At 39.5% G+C, this 23,112-nt stretch overlaps 1 protein-coding gene across 9 annotated transcripts in view; it reads right to left on the reverse strand.

Annotated features, from left to right (window-relative positions):
- LOC122543340 (spermatogenesis-associated serine-rich protein 2-like) overlaps window positions 1-23,112 on the reverse strand; it is a 138,664-nt gene that overhangs the window by 86,799 nt on the left and 28,753 nt on the right. The window contains exon 1 of one of the 9 annotated variants that reach the window (XM_043681887.1): window positions 7,969-7,991. The exons of 6 other annotated variants lie outside the window; for them this stretch is intronic. Coding sequence is in view for 1 of the 3 variants with exons in the window: in XM_043681886.1 (XP_043537821.1) it covers window positions 7,740-7,743 (4 nt within the window). In the remaining 2 variants the exon portion in view is untranslated. 2 more of the 9 variants (XM_043681888.1, XM_043681886.1) reach the window with 2 other exon arrangements.

Raw genomic sequence — 23,112 nt, forward strand, 5'->3', positions numbered from 1 at the left:
AAGGCTCCGGTAAAACCACGTTTGGAGTATTGAGAGTTATTTTGGGCCCCATACTTCAGGAAAGATGTACTGGCCCTGGAGTGGGTCCAGAGGAGGTTCACAAGAATGATGGCATGAGCAAAAGGCTTAACATATGAGGAACGTTCGAGGACTCTGGGACTATACTCAATGGAATTTAGAACGGGGGGGGGTTGGAATCTGATTAAAACTTTCAGAATACTGAATGGTCTGGAGAGAGTGGATGTTGGGAAGCTGTTTCCATTTGCAGGAAAGAAGAGTATCTGAGAGCACAGCCTTAGAGTAGAGTAAAGGGAAGACTTTTTAGAATGGAGATGAGAAGCAACTTTTTTAGCCAGAGAGTGGTGAATCTATGGAATTCATTGCTACAGAAGGCTTTGGAGGCCAGGTCGAGTATATTTAAAACTGAGATAGATAAGCTTTTGATTGCCACGGGGATCAAAGTTTACGTGGAGAAAGCGGGAAAATGGGGTTGAAAAACCTATCAGCCAGGATTGAATGGTGGAACAGACTTGATGGGCCAAATGGCCTAATTTCTGCTCCGATGTCTTATGGTCTGTGAAATATTGGTGCAGGTTTGCCAGTACTGGAGGAGCACGCATATTAAATGCTGAGCTTGGCAAAAGGCGACAGCTTCTTTTTAAGTTCCTCCTGGTGCACTGTTTGAGCTTCAAACTCTGGTGTGACGGCCTGTCTTAACTGGGCAGATCACCGGTTACTACTGACCACATCAGCAGTCATGCCTGGATAACTTTCAGGTACTGCTGGTACTTCTCAAAATCTTTGAGCATATATTCGCCTCAGTAAACATATTCAACAAATTATTGAGTGGTGAGTGAAGCTCCACTGAAGTGGAGAATGCAACTCATCACAGCAAATGCCCAACAACAGCTCCTTTTTGTTTTAAACTACTCAAAGGAAAGCCTCATGTTAAATCTTAAATTAAAATGGGTCACATTTCAGTCAAGAAAAACTGAAAATAAGTGAACAGTTTTTTTTTTGTTTTTACAGCCTCATAACTTCCAAGCAACAAGTTGTTATGGGGAAAATTCTCTACTTCATCGATTTAAAAAAAAGGAATGCTCATGTGACTCAGATTTTTGATGAGTGCTTTTTTTTCATGTGGCATATGACACACTTTCAGCTTCACAGAAGAACAAAATACAAACACCGTTCTAACAGAACAGAAATTAAATGTGCATATCTTAATGTAAAATCTAAATCGACAGCTTTAAGTTTGAATAGAACACATTGTATAGTCATCCTCAGTATAATGAGGGAACACACTGGCCCTTAAGATGAAGGTCTTTGAATATAATAATCCTGTAGCCTGCACTAGAAAATGAAGTTTTAGCACAGTCATTGGACAAATACATGGAAAAGTTACTTTACAGTGATGCAAAGTACAGAGAATGCTAGTTAATGTGAACATTTTGCAAAAGAACTTTTTTTGAACATTACTAATCATTACCTAAGATCATGGGATCATTGGGTGTATAGTTTAGCTTGGAGCTACCGGTTTATTTTCCCTTGTCCAGCTATCTTCCTCTTTAAGCATTGAAATTCCTTACAAGGCTTTGCTGAGGGGACGTAAACTCTAACTAGATAGTACTATACCAAAATTTTGATATGCGCTGTAAGTGAGGAGGGTAGGTTCGGAACTAAATAGACAGTGTGCCAAGCACCACAATCTACCCAGAAGCTACCTTTTCCAAGGTTGAATGGAATTTCATTTGGAGTTACAAATTCTATTCTTCCTTCTCCCCCCCCCCCCCCCCTTCTCCCCCCCCCCGCCCCACTCCTTCCACAGATTAAAGTTGGTTATTATCCCAGCTGATGGTAATCCCAGAGTAAAACTGGCTTGATAAACCTTAAGTTTTATGCTTGCAATTTGGTTACCATGGTGGTCAGTCATTGAACAAATTCACAACAGGCTGCCAAGATAGTTTTAACAGAATAAAACAAAATATATTACACTGAATATTACACAGAAATAAAAACTCTGACGATTTGAAAAAATCTGGTCATAACATGTCAAAAAGAAAGATTCAATCATTTTTCCGAACAATATCCTTTCCAGACAGATACTCAACCCTGGTGAAGTATCATACCTATCTTCATGCTTTAACTTCTTATTCAACTGATGGGTTTAGTGTCATTTACTTTTGGTGAATTTTGGTACATTCACCAGATGTGATTTGCTCTGTTACTGTGTCTGTATGTCTCAGGAGACAAGGAGAAAAAGTGAGGACTGCAGATGCTGGAGATCTCTCAACTCTTGACAAACAGACACAAGCTAACTCACTGAACTCCAAGAGTAAAAACAAGTCAGGGCTTTTCTCAGTCTTGTTTACTTGGACGAAAACAGCAAAGACTTAGACTCCTTTCCAGTTCTGATGAGTAGATACTGCCCTTCTGCTGGTATAGATCCTTCTCTCTTAACTGGATTTGTTTGTGGTCTCTCTCCATCTGTTGTGCTGGGTCATAGATATTAAATCAGAAAAAAGCCAGAAAACAGGCTTTTTGTTCCAACAAGTCCACGCCGATCATGTTCCCAAACTATGCCACCTGCCTGCATTTGGCCCATCTCCTTCCAAACCTTTGCCATTCATGTACTTACCCAAATGTCTTTTAAATGTTGTCGCAGTACCTGCATCTATCACTTTCTCTGACATTTCATTACACACACGAACCACTATTAAAAAAAAGTTGCCCCTCAAGTCCTTTTTAAATTTTTTCTTCTCTCATCTTAAAAATGCACCCTCTAGTTTTGAACTCCCCCACTTTAGGGAAAAGACCTTTTTATTCACCTTATCTATGCCCCTCATGATTTTATACACCTCTATAAAAGGTAACCCCACAACCTCCTATATGCCAGTGGAAAAAGTCCCAGCCTATTTTTATAACTCAAACCCTCCATTCTCAGTAACATTCTGGTAAATTTTTTCTGAACCCTCTTCAGGTTAATAATATCCCTCCCATAACAGGCAACCAGAACTGGACACAGTACTCCAGAAGAGGCTTCATCAATGTCCTGTACTCAAAGGTCTGAGCAATGAAGGCAAGCGTGCTAAACACCTTAACCACCCTGTCCACCGTGTGATGCAAACTTTAAGAATTATGTACCTGAACCCCTAGGTGTCTCTGTTCTACAAAACTACCTAGGGCCCTACCATTAATGGTATAAGTCCTGTCCTTGTGTTTACCAAAATGCAATATCTCACATTTATCCAAATTAAATTCAATCCGCCATTCCTCAGCCCATTAACTCAATTGATCAAGACCTCTTTGCAGTCTTAGATAATCTTTTTCACTTTGGTGTCATCCACAAACTTACTAACCATGCCACCTATATTCTATGCAAATCGTTTATATAAATAACAAACAAAAGTGGACCCAGTACCTATCCATATGGAACACCGCAAGTCACAGGCCTCCAGTCCAAAAAGCAACCCTCTATCACCAACTTCGGTCTCCTACCATAAAGCTAATTTTGTATCCAATTGGCAAGCTTACCCCAAAACTCAGGACCCGTCCTGACTGATCAATGCCTCCATCGACTTTAGTAAATACTGCTGGAATCTCACCAGATAGCTTGTCCAGTCATTTAAGTTAGACGATTTCTTGGAAAGGCAGTTTTGACCACTGCTACAAAGAGTTTCTGACCTTCATAAAACACAAGTCACATTCACAGAACTAAATACCAAAAAACAATTTACTTCTACACCCAAGTTCCCAAATAGCAAGAATAGATTATAGACCTTCAATCACAAGTTGCTCCCATTTATTACAATAACTGAGCAATGTGAAAATTGAGGAATTGTAATGGCATTATGCAGTTATCATAGGGTTGAGGAGAAACAGTTCCATTCCACGAACTCAAATGAATATAGACAATGAAATGGTTCGCATACTTCTGATTGCGCTTCAATGTCTTCAGACACATGAAGGAAACAGAAAAATTCCAAAGCACAAAATGAATAAGGGCAGGCAATCATTACATTGAAGGTGCAAAGCCTTACTCAAGAAGTGTCGGATAGGTTTCAGCAAAGCAAATGCTGATACATTGGGCTGTTTTGAATTAAAATGTTTTCTTTAAGAATAAAAAAACATTCTATGCACAGTCCCTTTAACAACTTTTAAAAACACATTTAACATTCACATTATTTATCAAGAACAGCATTTTTGAAGAGGGGGTGGAGGGCAGGGTGAGAGACAATTTAAACATAACAGGGCTCCCATTTAGGATTGAAATCAGTAGGAATTTCTTCTGCGGGGGTCATTTAGTGTTTGAAATTCTCTTCCTCAGCAAGCCGGAAAGCTGGGTCATTGCACATATTCAAGGCCTAGTTAGACATATGGCTGGTGACAAAAGAGTTCAGGTATGGCAGCATGGCAGGAAACTGGAGTTGATTCAACAATCAGAGCAGCCATAATCTTGTTGAATGACAGAGCATGCTCAAGAGGTTGAACAGCCTACTCCTGCTATTTTTTATTTTGCTTGCTTGCTTGCTTGTGGGCGGCACGGTAGCACAGTGGTTAGCACTGCTGCTTCACAGCGCCAGAGACCCGGGTTCAATTCCCGCCTCAGGCGACTCTGTGTGGAGTTTGCACATTCTCCCAGTGTCTGCGTGGGTTTCCTCCGGGTGCTCCGGTTTCCTCCCACAATCCAAAAATGTGCAGGTTAGGCGAATTGGCCATGCTCAATTGCCCGTAGTGTTAGGTGAAGGGGTAAATGTAGGAGAATGGGTCTGGGTGGGTTACGCTTCGGCGGGTCGGTGTGGACTTGTTGGGCCGAAGGGCCTGTTTCCACACTAAGTAATCTAATCTAAACTAATGTGCTTCTGGACTGACGGATGGATGAATGGACTGATGTGTACCATTTAAGAATGGTATGCATCAGCGTCATCCAAAAAATACTGAAAATAAAAGGAGGGCAAATTTATTTTTCTCTCATCCATTGAGCAAAAAAGAAGAAAAAAAATTGTGCTAAGTAAACCAGGTAGACCTACATTTAGCCCCAACGTGAGTAATGAGATTAGCAAGGTAATGCTTGCATTCTATGCTGTACATAAAACCTTTTCAGATAACTGTGCAGAACATCCTCTCAGCTGGAATGTTTTTCATTCATTCACGAAATGAGGGCATCACTGGCTAGGCCAGCGTTTATTGCCCAGAAGGCAGTTAAGAATAAACCACATTGTTGGAGGTCTGGAATCACATGCAGGCCAGACCAGAGAAGGACAGCGGTCTCCTTCCCTAAAGGACATTGAGTCATAGAGATGTACAGCATGGAAGCACACCCTTCAGTCCAATTCATCCATGTCAACCAGATATCCTAAATTAATCTAGTCCCATTTACCAGCATTTGGCCCATATCCCTCTAAACCCTTCCTGTTCACATACACATCCAGATGAGTCTTAAAATCTTGTACTTGCACCAGCCTCCACTTCTACTGGCAGCTCATTCCATACACACACCACCCTCAGCATGAAAAGGTTGTCCCTTAAGGTCTTTTTTATATCTTTCCCCTCTCACCCTAAATCTATGCCCTCTAGTTCTGGACTACCCCACCCCAGGGAAATGACCTTGTCTATTTACCCTATCCGTGCCACTCATGATATAAACCTCTAATCATGGATAGGTTTTCCAACAACAAAAAGTGGATGCATAGTCAACATTGGACTCTTAATCCCAGATTTTTCCTGAATTTTAATTCCATGATCTGCCATGATGGGATTTGAACCCAGGTTCCCAGAACATTATCTGGGTCTCTGGATTAACAGTTCATTGCCTCCCCCAATTATTACCCTTTACATTCAACTTCATCTGGTGATTATTAAGAACAAAATGTAATATTTTCTAATGACTGACTAAGTGTTGAAAATGGACACAATCTAGGAAAGGAAAACAAAGCAAAGAGCAAAACGAGGAGAGTGAAAAGTTGATACAAGTTCCATACTATGTGCATCTTCCTGCATCATGTTTTGGCTCCTGCCTGGGTGGACTTAGACTTTATGCACAATAGTATAAAGTCAGTAACATTTATACACATGAATGCAAATCTGAAGTATTAACTATGAAGCAGCTGAGCTATATGGGACATCTTTCTTTAGAATATAAAAATTATTTGGTGAGGGCATGTTTATGTATTTAGTTACTCCATAAAAACGCACCATGTACCAAAATCCATGACCCATGTAATTCAGACATTCAAAACTAAGAAAAACGAAGACATAAATCAAGGAGTCACAAAAATACAAAAACATACTCAAAGTTTTACAAGATTCTATTAATTTTCATTTGACTTGCACTGTAACACAAAGTATGGTTTCATATTTGTTGAGCTATTGAAAAAATTTGAGAATGCAATTTAAATTAGGAGGCACAGCATCCTCTTTGCAGATGGACATTTGGGTTTTCACAAAATATGTGCATTCATCTTAAATACAAGTCTACATAGAATGAACAACAGAATAGCTGCATTCAAAATTAGTTTTAGCAACAGCAAACAAATGAAGGACAGAAAAACAATTACTCATCTTCAAGAATATTGGAGGCAGAAATGTATGAAATATTTTCTAAAAATCTAACTGTTTGTATCTCCAAGGAATAACTCATCTCTTTTTTTACTCTTAGCATGTAATGTGGTCAGACAACTACTAAGGGAAGAGCAACATCACTGAAAGTAATCCACAAAAAAAGTGTATCAAAAAGATTTCAAAACAGAAACAAAAAAAATCTATGCCAGTAAATACATATGCTTGAATTAGTAAAAATTTGGGAATTGGGTGAAGCAAGTGTTAAATATGAAAAATCAAAAAGGTTTGGTTCTGATGACCCCCAAAGTATACAGACACCATTGAAGAGTAAATATCTTCTGGATGCACCTCAAAAGAAATTTTGATTTCAGCATGACAAAAGGTTACTTTAACCTTGTATAACTCAATGATATTAACAACAGTTGGATAATGTGCACAATTTAATTGAATGCATGTTGGCTGCCAAGGGGTTGTTTTGCAGAGACGTGCATTCAGGACTCGGGACTCAAATTTATGAAGGTTTATTTTATTTGTCAAGTCTCTGAATAATTTGAAGTATTTCAGTTTAAGAGAGTAATTAATGTGTGCAAAATACTGCCATTCATTCAATGCTACAGTAATTTCTTCCTTTAAAAAGGCGCTAGACAAATATTTGATAACATAAGATTGAAAATTACTGGATTATGTACAAACACAGAAACTAGGAAACTCTATATGAATCTGATCCTCTACAGGGTATAAATATCAACGCACATAATCATGGTTACATAACATTGGACCCATATGCAAGTTTTCCCACTCCATTTGTCAAATAGTTGACCCTGAAGGCACATTTCTCTTCTGGAAAACATTATCTGGCTATTTGAAGTCTGCAGGAAATTGCTTAGGAAGAGTTCAATACTGAATGCAATTTGGACATGGTCCAGTAGAAAGATTATTTCAAGGAAGTTATTTTTAAATTCTATGCTCTGTTGCAAAGTAATGTATTATGTGCTGAAACTCACAGTCCTTACTGTTAGCCAAAATGCGCTAAATTGCTACACAAGAGAGGGAAAATTTTTAACAAGATGAAAAACACTCAGTTGTTCTCTGGATGCCAATCAGAAAAAGATAGAAATGTAAAAATAACGATTCCTAGTAAAGGTAGGCATTTTAGAAGAGGTGCGTATTATTCATACCCATAATTTACATTTGTAACAACTGTACTGTGTAACCTTTCTCTAGACTAACTTCACAAAATTCCGAAACCGCACGCCGCCACAACTTCTAGTGTGTTCGCTGTTATTCTGCGTGGAATAGAAAGATCCCCAAGAACTCAACCAAGACGATTTCGCATGCAGAAATTGTAAAAGGGAATAATTAATCAAAACGGCAAAGATGCGGATAAAACTGCCATGACACACGCACCCAGCGCAGCAAGCTTCAGTATTTATCTACGAATACACTGAGGTCATCATGCTCTGTGCGCAGTTACGTCAGTGCCAGTGTACGTGCAGACTGCCCCACCTTTATTTCAGAAATTAGTTTTTAAAAGCAATTACCAAAGTTCAACCAATGATCGGTACAATTTAGTTATTTTAAATTCAATTTATTACTAACAGGATGAGTCCTACCACATTGCCGAAAAGAAAATGCATACTGGTTGCATCACACTCACGCTTGACTAACACAAAACATTAACAGCACGCTGTTCGGTCACTCAGTCGTGACGTTGTACAACGCAGCGTTCCTGTGCTTACGCCCTTATTGCTCCACCTTGTGGTGGCAGCTACTCTTCAAATGCACGAATTATTCGAAACATACCTAATAATCAAACAATTCACTGTATGAAATGTTAACCCCTGCACCAGATGAAGACTTATTCAACAAAAGCTGTTTAACCCCCAAGAAAATGTACAAAACCACCACAGTTACAGGTCTCCAGCAACACTTCATTTGAACAGAACACTGGTTTGAAATAAGACACGTGCTGGTGTTGGACTGGGATGGACAAAGTTAAAAATCACAACCAGGTTAAAGTCCAACAAGTTTATTTGGAAGTACAAGCTTTCAGAGCGCTGCTCCTTCATCAGGTAGCTAGTGGGGCAGGATCATAGGACACAGAATTTACAGTAAAAGATCAAAGTCACATACAAGTGATGCAATGTATTGAACAAACCTAAATTGCTGTTAAGTCTTTAAATACTTAGAATGGCGATGTAGGTTTCGATTGATTAATATGCAAATCCCAGAGCTTCTTTCAAGTCACAATCCAGAGATAACTTAAGGTTTTATAAAAGAAAGGTGACATCTCAGCTAAGAGAATACATTAAAGATGTGCGGTTAGAGTCCGTCTGAATCAGAGAGAGAGCAAGAGCGTGTGCGTGTGTGTCTGTGTGGGTGGCCAGGGAGTGTGTGGGCGTTTGGGCGTTCTTGATAAAGTGTGTGCATGAGTGTGACAGAGTGTGAGAGGGCACGTGTGTGTGTGTGTGCGCACATGAGAGCAAGACAGAGCCGGTGTATGAGTGTGTAGTGTACACTACACACACATACACACACAACCCATCAGACACACACTCATGCGCACACCCTCTCACAGGCACATGTAAGTCTATCGGGACAATTTACATTTACAGATACATTCTATTTTGTTCAAAAAGCACACAATCTGTAGGCAGTCAGTCCATTGACATTTTATAAATTCCTAGTTTGGAAATAGAACCAGTCTGACTCAAGGTTGATATACAGACATACTCTAATCGTACACCTTTAAACGCATTGTCTGAGCTGAGATGTCAATTCTTTTTAAAATAAAGCCTTAAGTTATCTCAGGCTTGTGATTTGAAAGGAGCTCTGGGATTTACATATTTATCAATCAAAACCTACATCCCCATTCTAAGAGATTAAAGACTTAACAGCAGTCTAGGTTTGTTCAATCTATCGCATCAGTTGTATGATACTTTGATCTTTTACCATAAATTCTGTGCTCTATGATTGTGCTCCACTAGCTACCTGAAGGAGCAGCACTCTGAAAGCTTCTACTTCCAAATAAACCCATCGGACTATAACCTGGTCTTGTGTGATTTTTTAACTTTGAAATAAGCCTGCAGAGTCAGGAAACAAAACTTTCTACTGTCACAGCCAACAAGTATGCAGAAAACATGCATGCTGCATCATATATTCAGTAAGTTATAGGAGAAGACTGTGGAAACTTGAGTTTTTGTGTCTGAGAAAAGGGATCTGATCTGAGTGCTACACACAATAAGAAAATAAATTTCAAATTAAATAGCAAACCAATAAAATAAAAACATTTAGAATTGATCCCAAGAAATTAATCTTCATGAACAGGATAATGGAACAGACTTCCTGAAAAACTAGCCAAACCAAAAGACCTGGAGCCTCTTGTAGGGGGGAGGAAAAAAAAAAAAAGAGGCTTTGAAAGGTGGTGGTTTTGGGAATTGTTTTATATGAATGACCAAAGATGGTTCAAATAATTTTAGTAACAAAAAAAAATAAAACCACTTTTGTTCCCCCCCACACTGAATAATATCATGGCGCTGAACTCTCAATTTCCTAGACAGATTTGAACTACTGCATATTTAGAGTTAACAGAAAATAGACAGAAAAAAAAAAGAGTAGTTCTCATAATTTATACCAAACGTTATCCAATCAAATAACGCAACGAGGATGACAAGTTATTGAACGTACACAGCCTTCCACCAACTTTACAGCAAAAAGAAGCCTCTAATGGAAATATCTTGTGGGAGGAGCATGGACAAATATCAAGAATTAAAAAAAAAACACTAAATACAAAAGGATTAAATTCAAAGGGCTTATTTATTGCCAAAATCTGCACAACCAAAACTTAGTTTTCTGAAGATGCTGTTGTCTATATTTCTGTTAGTTCCAGAAAAAGAAGTCATTCTGAACAGTTCTATGAATGTTCAGTATGGCAACTCTGCATGCTGTAAACACTTCAGAACAGATTCTGGATGTGTTTCAAATTTCACATTATAGCTATGCACTTTAGTTCCTGTTTGGCCTGCCTCAAATACTTGCACTTAAGACTACTGTCACATTGCCAACAAGGATATTGCATCCCTTTGTGCCCAAGGAAAAGCATTGTATGGGCTCATCATTCCGGCCATAAATGTTTGATTATTCATTGCTTTGTGCTTTAGAATTTTGATCCTCCCTTTGAACTACAAGCAAAGATACTGGCATTTGTAATACACGTTATTGCACATTTTCCACAAACTCCAGGGCTTTGACAGCTCTTAAAATAAAAGGTTGTGTAGAGACAGACAGACAAATCCAATCTGATCCAAAGATGAACATCCAAATGGCCTTTCTAGTCAGTATTACATCATAAAATCATCTAACAATTGAACATTCCTAATTAGTGTTACCACAATAAGGTTATGCTTGGATTACAAATTACTAGCGTCATAGGCTTACTCAACCACACTTTCATTCAACTAGTCTTTTCCTAGCATACTCTGACAACGTCAAGAACAGACAGCCTATTTACTTTCTAAGTAATTTCTGCTATCCACTACATGGCGGTAGCATAAAGATTAAAATCCATTTCAAATGAAAATTTTATATCTTACGAGGCATTTCCACCTACCATCACAACAAATATTTTCCTAAAAAGAGTTTCCTAGCTTGAAATCCTAATAACACAGAATTCCATAGGGAAGGAAGGGGAGAAGTTAAAGTTGGCTAGAGAAAAGAGAGAATCCATGACCAACCATTTCATTTCAAAATACAATACTATGCTGTGGCGTGGAAACTCAATGATTGCGGTCTCTTTCCCAAAATCAGAGTCTGTGAAAGAGCTTGGCTTGGCCAATCGACTGATAATCATGATTTTGTGAAATATCAGTACCTCTCAAAACTTGATCTGTGACGTCTACAAAGAATGCTCTGATGTACGTTTTCAATAGTCACCGCGCCCTTTTCAAATATAGCAAACAGAAACGAACTTTTGTCAGAGACCTTTATCCTGTTATCAAAATTCCCCAGCTGTTTAGAGACAATGCTAAAATAACACACCCATATCTTAGAATTAGAAGCATCCACCTAGCAACAGGGCAAACAACACACTACCTGTTCTGTGGTGTTGCATAAACACTGTAAAAGGAACTGGCCATTTAGCTCAATTAACCTGTTTTGCCATTCAGTTAGATCATAGTTTATTAGTACCTCTGATTATGAGCAAAAATTGAATATCTCAAATTCCTCAAAATTTCAACTGATCCAGTTCTCAGTCTTTTGAGAGAGTCAGTTCCTGATTTCTGCAATCTTTTGTGAAAAGAGCTTCCTGCTTTCACTCTTAAATAAAGCAGGCCCAATTTCAACAGTGTGCCCTCTTGTTCTGATTGGCACATCAGAGTATATAGTTTCTCTGTATCTCAAGCTATCATTTTCCCATGGAATAAAAGCCAGATTCATGCAACTTACCTTAAGATGCCGAGGTAGACTTTGGCCATTTGGCCCATTGAGTCTGCTCTGCCACTAATTAGATCATGGCTGATCCGATAATCCTCAACTCCAATTTCCTGCCTTTTCCCTATAACCCTCGATTCCCTTACTGATTTAAAACTGTTTATCTCAGTCTCAAATAGACTTAACAACCCAGCTGCTACAACCCTCTACAGTAAAGAATTCTACAGATTCACTACCCTCTCAGAATTAAATTTCTTCTTATCTCTGTCCTAACTGAGCGACCCCTCACTCTGAGATTTTGCCTCTGGTCCTGCACTTTCCCACAGTGGAAAGCAACATTTCCTCCTTCACCCTGTCAAGCCCCCTAAGAATTTTATATGCTTCTATCAGGTTGCCACTCCTTCTTTTAAATCCCTAAGAATACAAGCCCAACCTACTCAACCTTGCCCTCCACACTTGGTATCAGCCTAATAAACCTTCTCCGGACTGCATCCAATGTCAGCATTTCTCTCCTTAAATAAGGGGGACCAAAACTATTCACAATATTCCAGATGAGATCTGACTAGTACCTTGCATAGTTTGAGCAAAACCGCTCTCCATTTAAACGTGAACATTTCATTTGCCTTCTCGATTACCTGCTGAACTTAGATACTAGCTTTCTGTGATTCATGCATGTGGATCCCAAAACCCCTGAATGCTACAGCTTTCTCCGTTGAAACCAAATTCAAATCTTAAGATTCTCTCTGCCAAAGGGTATGACTTAACTGGTCTATATCTCTCTGTAGACTCTTCTTGTGATCCCCTTCACTTGCCTTTCCACTTATTTTTGTGTCATCCAGCAAGTTGCAGTATCATTTTGGAGAATCTATACTGTATCCTCTCCAAGACCAATATATCCCTCCTGAGATGCACTACCAACACTGAACACAGTACTCTAGATGGGATCTGACCAAGACTGTACAACTGAAGCACAACTCTCACCCTTTTGTATTCCCGCACTGTTGAAATAAAAACTCTTGACATTTCATTTGGCTTTTTAATTTCTTTTTGTAGCTGCGCACTAGCTTTTAGTGACCTCATACAATATGAGGGAATATTATTCTTGGAATGGGGGCAAGGATGAGGCATGATCTTAATGAATACAGAACAAGCTCAAGGGCGAATGTCATACCTCTGTTCCTATTTGCAAAACCCTATTAGATGTTGTGATCGCGTATGTATACTTCTTTCCTTAGGTTCTCACAATTAAAAAACAAATGTTTTTCCATCGCATAAAATATAAAATGGCACTGGATAAAGCACAACAGGTCAGGCAGGGTCTGAGGAGCAAGAGAGTCGACGATTCGTGCGTAACCCTTCATCAAGTCTTACGCTGAATTGTCGACTCTCTTGCTCCTCAGATCCTGCCTGACCTACTGTGCTTTAACCAGTGCCACACTTTATCGACTCTGACTTCTCTAGCATCTGCAGTCCTCACGATCTCCTACAAATATAAAATGGACACATCAGGGCTAAGTATTCATAAGTCAAACAAAGACAAAGAACTGCAGATGCTGGAGATTTGCAACACACAAAAACAGAAATTGTTGAAGAAACTCAGCAGGTCTGGCAGAATCTGTGGCACGAAGAGAGAGTTAACCTTTCAAGTCCGGTGACCCTTCTTCAGAACTTTTAAGTTACCAAGTTCTACTGTCTAACCTTCCTTAATTCACCCACAATTCTGTGCAAACTGATCATTGGTAGCAAGTTAAGTCACAACTAGAATTTAGATTAGATTAGATTACTTACATTGAGGAAACAGGCCCTTCGGCCCAACATGTCCACACCGCCCCACCGAAGCGCAACCCACCCATACCCCTACATTTACCCCTTACCTAACACTACGGGCAATTTAGCATGGTCAATTCACCTAACCTGCACATCCTTGGACTGTGGGAGGAAACTGGAGCACCCGGAGGAAACCCACGCAGACACAGGGAGAACGTGCAAACTCTTCAACGTGACACGCATAAGTAACAAATAATTTACCAAAGTTTGTAAGCTGTAATCTAGAAAATCAGTTGTTGCTCACATAAATGGGAACCCGCCAAATGTTGAACAAATGCGGACATGAAGTCCTTCTAAAATAAGAATAGAAACATTGAAAATACTAGCAGCAGGTTTGGTAGCATTGGTGGAGAGAGCTTAGATTAGCTATTACTGGTTACAGCTAAGTAGAAACTGTTGTGTACAACAGTGAAGCACTTCCAGGAAAGGGTATTGCAAAGGCTTTTGCATTTTTGCAGAAATTAGGTTCCTTTCAAAAGGCTTTGTGAATTTGTTCACAATCCTATTTTAATGATTTCCACACTTGAGGATCAAAGGTGTGTTCAATGATTTAAACACATTTATAATATTTTTCAAGTTTCCCATATTAACATATATACGTAATGTGCATATGAAAGCTTTCCTCGTGTCATCCAAGTTCAGGAGAGTAAGAAGCAATTATTGTGAAAGGAACTTGCAACGTGAATGAATAAAGTACAAACCTCTTAAGAAACTTTTCATTTTGGGTAGGATTTTCCTCAGGGATGCTTGTAGTTGCCACCAAGAAAGGTGCAATCTTGCTGATGTGTTAATGGCAGTATGGTGGCTCAATGGTTAGCACTGTTGCTGCACAGTACCAGGACTCTGGTTCGATTCCATCCTCAGGTGACTGCCTGTGTGGAGTTTGCACAGGTTTCCACAGGGTGCTTTGGTTTCCTCCCACAGTCCAAAGATGTGCAGGTTAGATGGATTGGCCATGCTAAATTGCCCTGTTGGGTCCAGGGTTATTCAGGTTAAGTGGGTTAGCTATGGTAAATGCAAGGGTTATGGGGATAGAGTGAATTGCCCTTCGCAGGTTCAGTGCAGACTTGATGGGCTAAATGTCCTCCAAGTGTGCTGTAGGGATTCTACTCCACGATTCTAAGACAATTCAAGATCACGTTGCTACCTGCAGCCTTTCCATGTGACTTGATAGCTAATGTGGCAGGGGCCTGGCTGTAGATACATATCCACCCTTTCATCTAGCAGATGGCCTGGGGAAGGGAGTGGTCATTTTATAAATGATTGTGTGTGTCTGGCATTTCAGTTTACTTCAGTGAATTTAATTGGAGCAGATAATTTTGTTGGTAGCTGTACTGCAGGGTTAGAGTTGCCCTCGTTCACAAAAAAAAGGACAATATTTTGGGGGGGTGTTGGACAGTAGGGTCAGGATGGAAGAAAAATACAAGAAGAGTGCCATTTTTCAAACAAAATAATTACTGCATGATCCTAAATTTAAATGGTGAATTTCCAAAGTTATTCTGTTAAATACTGCCTGAAATTTGCCAGTATCTTGGATTTCTTTCCTGTGATCTTTATGACCATTGTCCTCACTTCATTGCTTTCTCACACAGTTGATTTCTCTAAGTTTTAAGAAACAATCCTTTCGTGTTAAAAATACCGTCTTTAAGTTTCCTATGTAAAACATACCCACCGTTTCCTGAATAGATATCAAATGAGTTTATGGCATATCTGGGACTGTAGTAGTAATCCCTTTTGGATCAAGGTTCAAATTGTTTTTCCATAGTGGAGAGATCCTGGAATTATACATCCAAGGGTGCATGACCAGCACAAGAGAATACCTGATTAGACTTTGGTTTTATTTATTCGTGGGACACGGACATGGACATGCCTGAACTGCTGTGCTCTTCCAGCACCACTAATCCATCACTGGCTGGCCAGTATTTATTGCCCGTACCTAACTGCCCTTGAGAACGTGGTGGTGAGCTGCCTTTTTGAACCACTGCAGTCCATATGCCGTAGATTGACCCACAAAGCCCTCAGGGAGGCTATTCCAAGATTGTGACTCAGCAATAGTAAAGAAACTGTGATATATTTCCAAGTCAGGATCGTGTGCAACTTGGAGGGGAACTTACAGGGGATCGTGTTCACATGTAACTGCTGCCCTTGTCCTTCTAGATGCAAGTGACCATGGGTTAGGAGGGTGCGCCTAAGGATCTTTGGTGAATTTCTGCAGCGCATTTTGTAGATAGTACGCACTGCTTGTGGTGCAAGGAGTGCATGCTTGTGGATATGGTGCCAATCAAGTGGGTTACTTTGTCCTGGATGGTGTGAAGCTTCTTGAGTGCTACTGGGCACCCATCTAGGCAAATGTGGAGTATTCCATGTCACTCCTGACTTGTGCCTTGTAGATGGACAGGCTTTAGGGAGTCAGGAGTGTTACTTGACACAGAATTCCTAGCCTCTGCCCTGCTCTTGTAACCACTATGTTTATATGGTGAGTCAAGTTCTGTTTCTGGCCAATGGTAACCCCAGGATGTCGATAGTGGGGGAAACTTTTCAAGGGGCAGTGGTCAAATCATCTGACTGGAGATAGTCACTGACAGGCATTTGAACAGTGCAAATGTTATTTGCCACATCTCAGCGCAAAACTTGATATTGTCCAGATCTTGATGTACTTGAACATGGACTGCTTCAGTATCTGAGGAGTTGCGAATAGTGCTTAACCTTTGTGCAATCATTGGCAAAAATCCCTACTTCTGATCTTATGATGGAGGGGAGGTCATTGCAGATGTAGCTGAAGATGGTTGGGCCTAGGACATTAGCCTGAGGAACTCCTGCAGTGATGTTCTGGAGGGGAGATGACTGACCTCCAACAGCCACAACCATCTTATGTGCCAAGTATGACTTCAACCAGAAAGACTTCCGGTTCTTATTCTTGTATGCTCGAGAACAAATCAAAATTCTCTATTTCTTAAAAAACTAATAATATCCTCATAACCTTGAGAGGTTTCAATTTGGATTTTATTTGATTCTAGGTACCTTCTGTTCAAGCATAAAAGTGAATAGCTGTGCAGAAGTGTTAACTGCTGACTTTGAGTTGAGGAGAAATTGTTTGAAATAACACAACACTGGACAAACAGGCAGATAACTAGCTACCAGGATACATGAACATCAACTAGCCACAAAAAGACATTCACTCTCACTAGTATCCTTACATACATAAGAGGAAGGACACCACTTCAACTGGGACAACACATCCATTCTAGGACAAGCCAAACAGACACGCACGAGAATTCCTAGAAGCATGGCATTCCAACCAGAACTTTATCAACAAGCACATCGACTTGGACCCTGTTTACCAGCCCCTGTGAAAACGAACAGGAAATGACATCACCAACCCAAGGAAACCTAAATACACAAATAGAAAGCAGGCCATACTGCCAGTGCTTCAGTTGGAGGCTCACTACTGATGTTACTTAGTATGGTGATGAAACATCTCGAAACAAATCTTCCAGCTCAGTGAGCAAACCGGCATCCACATATTTGTTGATTGTACAATGTTCAGCAACATTCACAATTCTTCAGATACTGAAGTGGTTTATCTGCAGTGTTAGGACTTTCTGGGGTAGTGCACTAGAAACCAAGTCCTGCTATTCCCAGAAGCATTGCAAAAGTTAAAGATTAAGTAGTATGCAGAATTCACTATTTTTGCTTGACTTTTTCAGATTTAGGTTGACAAAGCACAGACTGGTTTCTGTACAGTACTTACGAATTGCTATTTAAAGTAGATTGACTCTAGCTGCAGAGAAACAATTATTATGAATCGTTGGCATATAAATCTACCCCTCATGCAAACTTGCTCTCTTCCCCCACCCAAACAGACATATACATGAAAACAAACTGTGGTCACTCAAAATGAGCGTTGTGAATAAGATAGTAATTCAGACAATGCATACTGGAAGTAATTATGGGTGGAAGGAAAAATTAAAAAGGCAGTTCAGTGGTCTGTGTTTCCAGGTGATATGTAGTTGACTTGAAGCGCGTTACACCCAAAACTGCTAATGGTTGTATAGAAAACTTCAGACAGAAAGTTAGATTAGATTAGATTAGATTACTTACAGTGTGGAAACAGGCTCTTTGGCCCAACAAGTCCACACCGACCCTCTTGAAAGGTATTTTGTAAATTACATTATTTTTGCTTGTTGTAACTGTAACAAACTCTACATTGAACAAACAGGCTAAAAACTAGCCACCAGGATACATGAACATCAACTAGCCACAAAAACCCACTCTCACTGGTATCCTTACATACAGATGAGGAAGGATACCACTTCGACTGGGACAACACACCCATCATAGGACAAGCCAAACAGAGACACGCACGAGAATTCCTAGAAGCATGGCATTTCAACCAGAACTCTATCAACAAACATATCGACAAATGGGTGACCCCATTTATCACCCCATGAGAAAAGAATAGAAAATGACATCACCACATGAAATGATGTCACCACAGGAAATGACATCACCAACCCAAGGAAACAAACAAATAGAAAGTGGGCCATACCACCAGTGCTTCATCCAGAGGCTCACTGATGATGTTAACTAGTATGGTGACGAAACATCTGAAAACGAACCTTCCAGCTCAGCGAGCAAACCTACATCAAGAACCTCAACATGAGCTACAAGTCTTCTCAAATTTCGCTATCAACAATTATCTCCACTTCTGATGTTATGGTGGAGGGAAGGTCATAATGAGGCAGCTGAAGGAGGTTGGGCCTAGGACACCAACCTGAGGAACTCCTGCAGAGATATCTTGGAATGTAGATGACTAACCTCCAACAAACACAACCCATCTTCTCCTTTGTGCGAGGTATGACTCCAACCACGGAGGTTTTCCAACTGGCTCACATTGACTCCAGTTTTGCCAGGGTTCTTTGATACACTTAGTCAAAAGGTTGCCATGCTGTCAAGGACAGTTGCTTGCTTTGACTTTTGACCATGTTTGAACCAAGGCTGCAATGAGGTTATGAGTTGAGGGGCCCTGGCGTAATCCAAACTGAGGTGCTGGGTTCCCTCATCATGATTAGTGGAGCATCCTCCTCTAGTGAGTTCTTCAACTGGCCACCATCATTCACAGTTGAATATGGTAGGACTGCAGAGCTTAAATCTGATTGGTGTGGGATCACTTCGCCCCCATCTTTTGCATGCTGCTTCTGCTATTTGGCACAGAAGTTTTGTGGTTTCACTAGGTTAACACCTCATTTTTACATATGCCTGATGCTGCTCTTGGCATGCCCTCCTGCATTCTCCATTGAACCAGAGCTGATCTCCTGGCATAAATGGTAGATATGCCACGTCTTGAAGTTACAGATAGTGGTTGAATGCAATTCAGCCGCTGATGGCTGACAGCACCTCATGGATACCCAATTTTGAGTTGCTAAATCTATTCAAGTCTTTCGCATTTAGCAGAGTGACTGTGCCACACAACAGAGAAGGCATGCACATTACGAAAATGTGAGTTTTTCTCTACAAGGACTGCATTTCTACAGATTCTGTCATAGGTGCTAGTGGGACAGGACACACCTGGAAATGGTGACATCTGGGACAACTCCCGTAAGGTACGATTCTACAAGTATGACCATCTTTGGCTGTTTCTTGACTTGTCTGGGAAACAGCTCTCTCCATTTTGGCACTAGTCCCCAGATGTTCGCAAGGAGAACTTTGCTGTCGTCATTTCTGGTGTCTAGGTTTATGCCAATTGGTCCATCTTCTTTCATTGTTTTGTTGAAATTTTACAGCAGTTTACTACAACTGAGTGGCTTTCTAGGCCATTTCAGAAGTCAGACAAGAGTCAATCGCAAGGCTGAGAGTCTAAAATCACGTTTTGGCAGACTTCCTTCCCCAAAAGAAGTTGGTAAACCACAATTGTGTGTAGCTTTTTAAATTCCAGATATCTTTTTGATTGAATTCAAATTTCATTATCTGTCATGGTGGGATTTGTACTCATGTCCCCAGAACATTAGTTGGAGGTTGTGGATTACATTGTAACGAGGGAGTAGCATTGTGGTAAACTGTTTGCATTTCTAAGTGCTATTTTACAATTCTACATTGTTCTAAGTATTTTCTTTGTAAATATATATGCTCTATGAAATATCAGAGCATATATACCACCTACAAATGTTAAGCGAATGGTGGTGTAGTGGCAATGATAATGGATTGTGTTCTTGAAGTCTTGACTAACTGTCTGTACCATGACACCTGGCAGAATTCAAATTAATTAACAAATCTGGATTTTAAGGTATCCTTAGTAATATTTTCTTCTATACATGTCTCCTATATAAGGCCTGCTTTTTCAAAACTCTCCTCATGGATAACATTCCAAATTTTCAATGAATGCACAGAATTTCTGAACCAGGATTAAGTCAAAATGCTTAGGTGATCACAAATTAGTCGTCTTAGAACAATCCTGTCTCTATTCAAATGCAGACTTATACCAACCGAACTTGAATCAGAGAAGCTTAAAATTAATCAAAGAGTTTGCTCTACATCTTCTGAAAAACTATCTAGTTTTAGAAAACTAAAGCACTTTAAATCATGTGACTTAAAAACAATTTAATTGCATCACTAAGGGCTCAAAAATACTCTCTAATGCCCTCCGAAATACTGAGTGAACTATGTCTGCATTTTACTTAGGACTTGCTTCCAATGATATGGTCAGGATCAAAAACTGTATCAGTTAACTTTTTTTTAAAAAGGTGACTCACTAGACCTACTTGTATAGGATAGCATGCGGGCCAAAATTAAGAAAAAGCTTTTAATGTTGGTGGCAATGAATCAGCTTCTGCATTTAGCCAGAGATCTGATATTTAAGATAAATATTTCATTGATCATTGTCAGTAACAATGGTCACTCAAAAAGAATATGGATTGGACTGTAATTCCAGATAATTCATAAAAGAAGCAACCTGACAACCTTTGAGTTGGTCATTGTATTTCCAAATCATGCCATCTCCAGATTTTATGTAGCCCAGTATTTTACTATATCTGGAGCTTGTTAAGATTGGCTTCCTCAGTTAAAGGATCAAGTGAGAATAATCCTAATCTATAGCATCTTACTTTAGCTTCTCGCATTTGGGCAACAAATTGAGCATCAAATATCTAGAGAATGAAAAGATCAACACACAATTTACACAAGTAGGGATCTCTCCAAAGAATATGTTGAACAATTTTGATAATGTCAGAATTATCCTGAATTATATGAAATACCTGGAATACTGTACTGCTAGCTTTATTACCAAATAATGAAATCCACGATAATGAGAACATGGTAAGTATCTGGAACACTGAAACAAAGCACTGGAAGACAGTGGCACAAAGATCAGTAGATCAAAGATCCAATGTATGGACTGTCAGTTTGAACATACAGAAGAGGATCAGAGTGACAGTGTAAAGAATATGGGTGAAAACTTGGAAAAAAGGAGTAGTTTCAAGTACCTGGGGTCAGTGGTGGCAGATGATCCAAGTTTGGAATTGGAAATTAAGCAACTGATTAGGTTTGGGTTTGAGTAATTGGAAGATGTGAAGTGGCGAATTGTATGAAAGTTGCTCTTCTTGTCATAGGCTTCTTCTCTCCTGTGCTTGCTGATAGGGAGCTCACAAGTGAGGATCTCAAAAGAAGCCCTCAAAAAAAATAAAAAAATGCTGTATGCCTTGTTAATCAACCAGCATTGTGATAATCCCCCCAAAAATTAGGGGGAGCAAAAAGTAGTAGTGAAAATTGGGCAGAAGCAGGGTAAAAAGTGAAAACTACAGGAGCTTATGCTTTGATTGTTAACATTATGCTTACGGTGTTGAATATAGTGATCATTTGCTTTGAAGAATTTGAATTGTTGTCTAGGACACTGGGAGAATTGCCCCGCTCTTCAAAACAAAATAGCATCAGGATCTTTTGCATTGATGTGAAAGGAGAAGGGTCCTTGATTTAAGGTGCCATTTGCACGAACAGTACAGCATGCCCAAAATTGGATGCTCAAGTCTCAAGAAGTAGGGCTTGAACCCATAATCTTCTGTGTATATTACAAAATATATATATATGTCTCTAACCATGGTTTAAATTTGGGGTTGCCTATGTACAAGAACACTCTTGACCATCAAGTTTGAAATTTTCTACAGGAAAAGACAAAATTACATAAGCATTAAAAAATTCAGCTCAAGCAATATTAAGAATCTTTAATAGTAAATATATCTAGACAGTCCCCTAAGCAAGGTTTAATCTCATTGTTTTGAAGGAGGTTCACTGGACTGAAAACGTTAACTCTGCTTTCTTTCCATGGATGCTGTCAGACCTGTTGAGTTTCTCCAGCAATTTCTGTTTTTATTTTAATCTCATTCAAATTGTCTTTGCTTTGCAATTAAAATAATTCCCAATTGGAGGATCACTGCATTTTATAGAACTATCTATGCAGTTATGTAATGATCCTACTCTTCACTTCATACAATAACATATTCAGAAAAGTTAACTAAGCAGGTTGTTGCAATACAGAATGTCATTAACAATAAACCTTGTCCCTGGTCATGTTCGCATAGGATATCCAAAAAAAGTCAAATCTCTTTCCACTACAATATTTTACCTGTCTCATCAGCAGTTACATTTCTGGAGATTTGTGGTTTAACATGCCTCTTTTCCCACCTCCCAACCCCCACCTACTGTATCCAAAAATAAGAAACCATATTGCACCTGGATTATAACAATGGTCTGTCATTTCTCTCTTTCAGAGCACACAGTGATATTTTTCAGACAACTGCTAATGTACGCTATGTCATACAAGCTGTAACAAGTGTAAAGATTACCCTGCATGGCAAGCTATCATAAGACAAACTATTCCCTACTACTCTGTGGTTTTCCTGCACACCAATCTGTTTAAATGTTAATTTTGCTTCCAAACCAGTATTGATGTCTCACTCAAATGTACACAGATCAACAATATTTAATCTAAAAAGAAAAGTTTGGCCGTGGTTGTGGAACAGTTTTTAAACGAAAAAAATTTGGCAAAACCATGCGCTGCAGGAACTTTGGAGAGACACACTTACTCAGATAAATTCAGATATCTTTATCGAAGCATAAAGTTGCACTGCTTGCATATTTGGGTCACTGCAAAACAACAGAAGACAACAGTCTCCATTTTTAAGGTTTGTTGGTTTAAGCATTGGATATTCTGAATTTGTAACTCCAAAAGCCCCATTCATTTCATTTCTCAATACATGACAATGATTGGAAATTGTATTCATTTGCTGAATGCTGCATATATTT

The sequence above is a fragment of the Chiloscyllium plagiosum genome, chromosome 43 (genome assembly GCF_004010195.1).
Source record: "Chiloscyllium plagiosum isolate BGI_BamShark_2017 chromosome 43, ASM401019v2, whole genome shotgun sequence".
NCBI lineage: Eukaryota > Metazoa > Chordata > Chondrichthyes > Orectolobiformes > Hemiscylliidae > Chiloscyllium > Chiloscyllium plagiosum.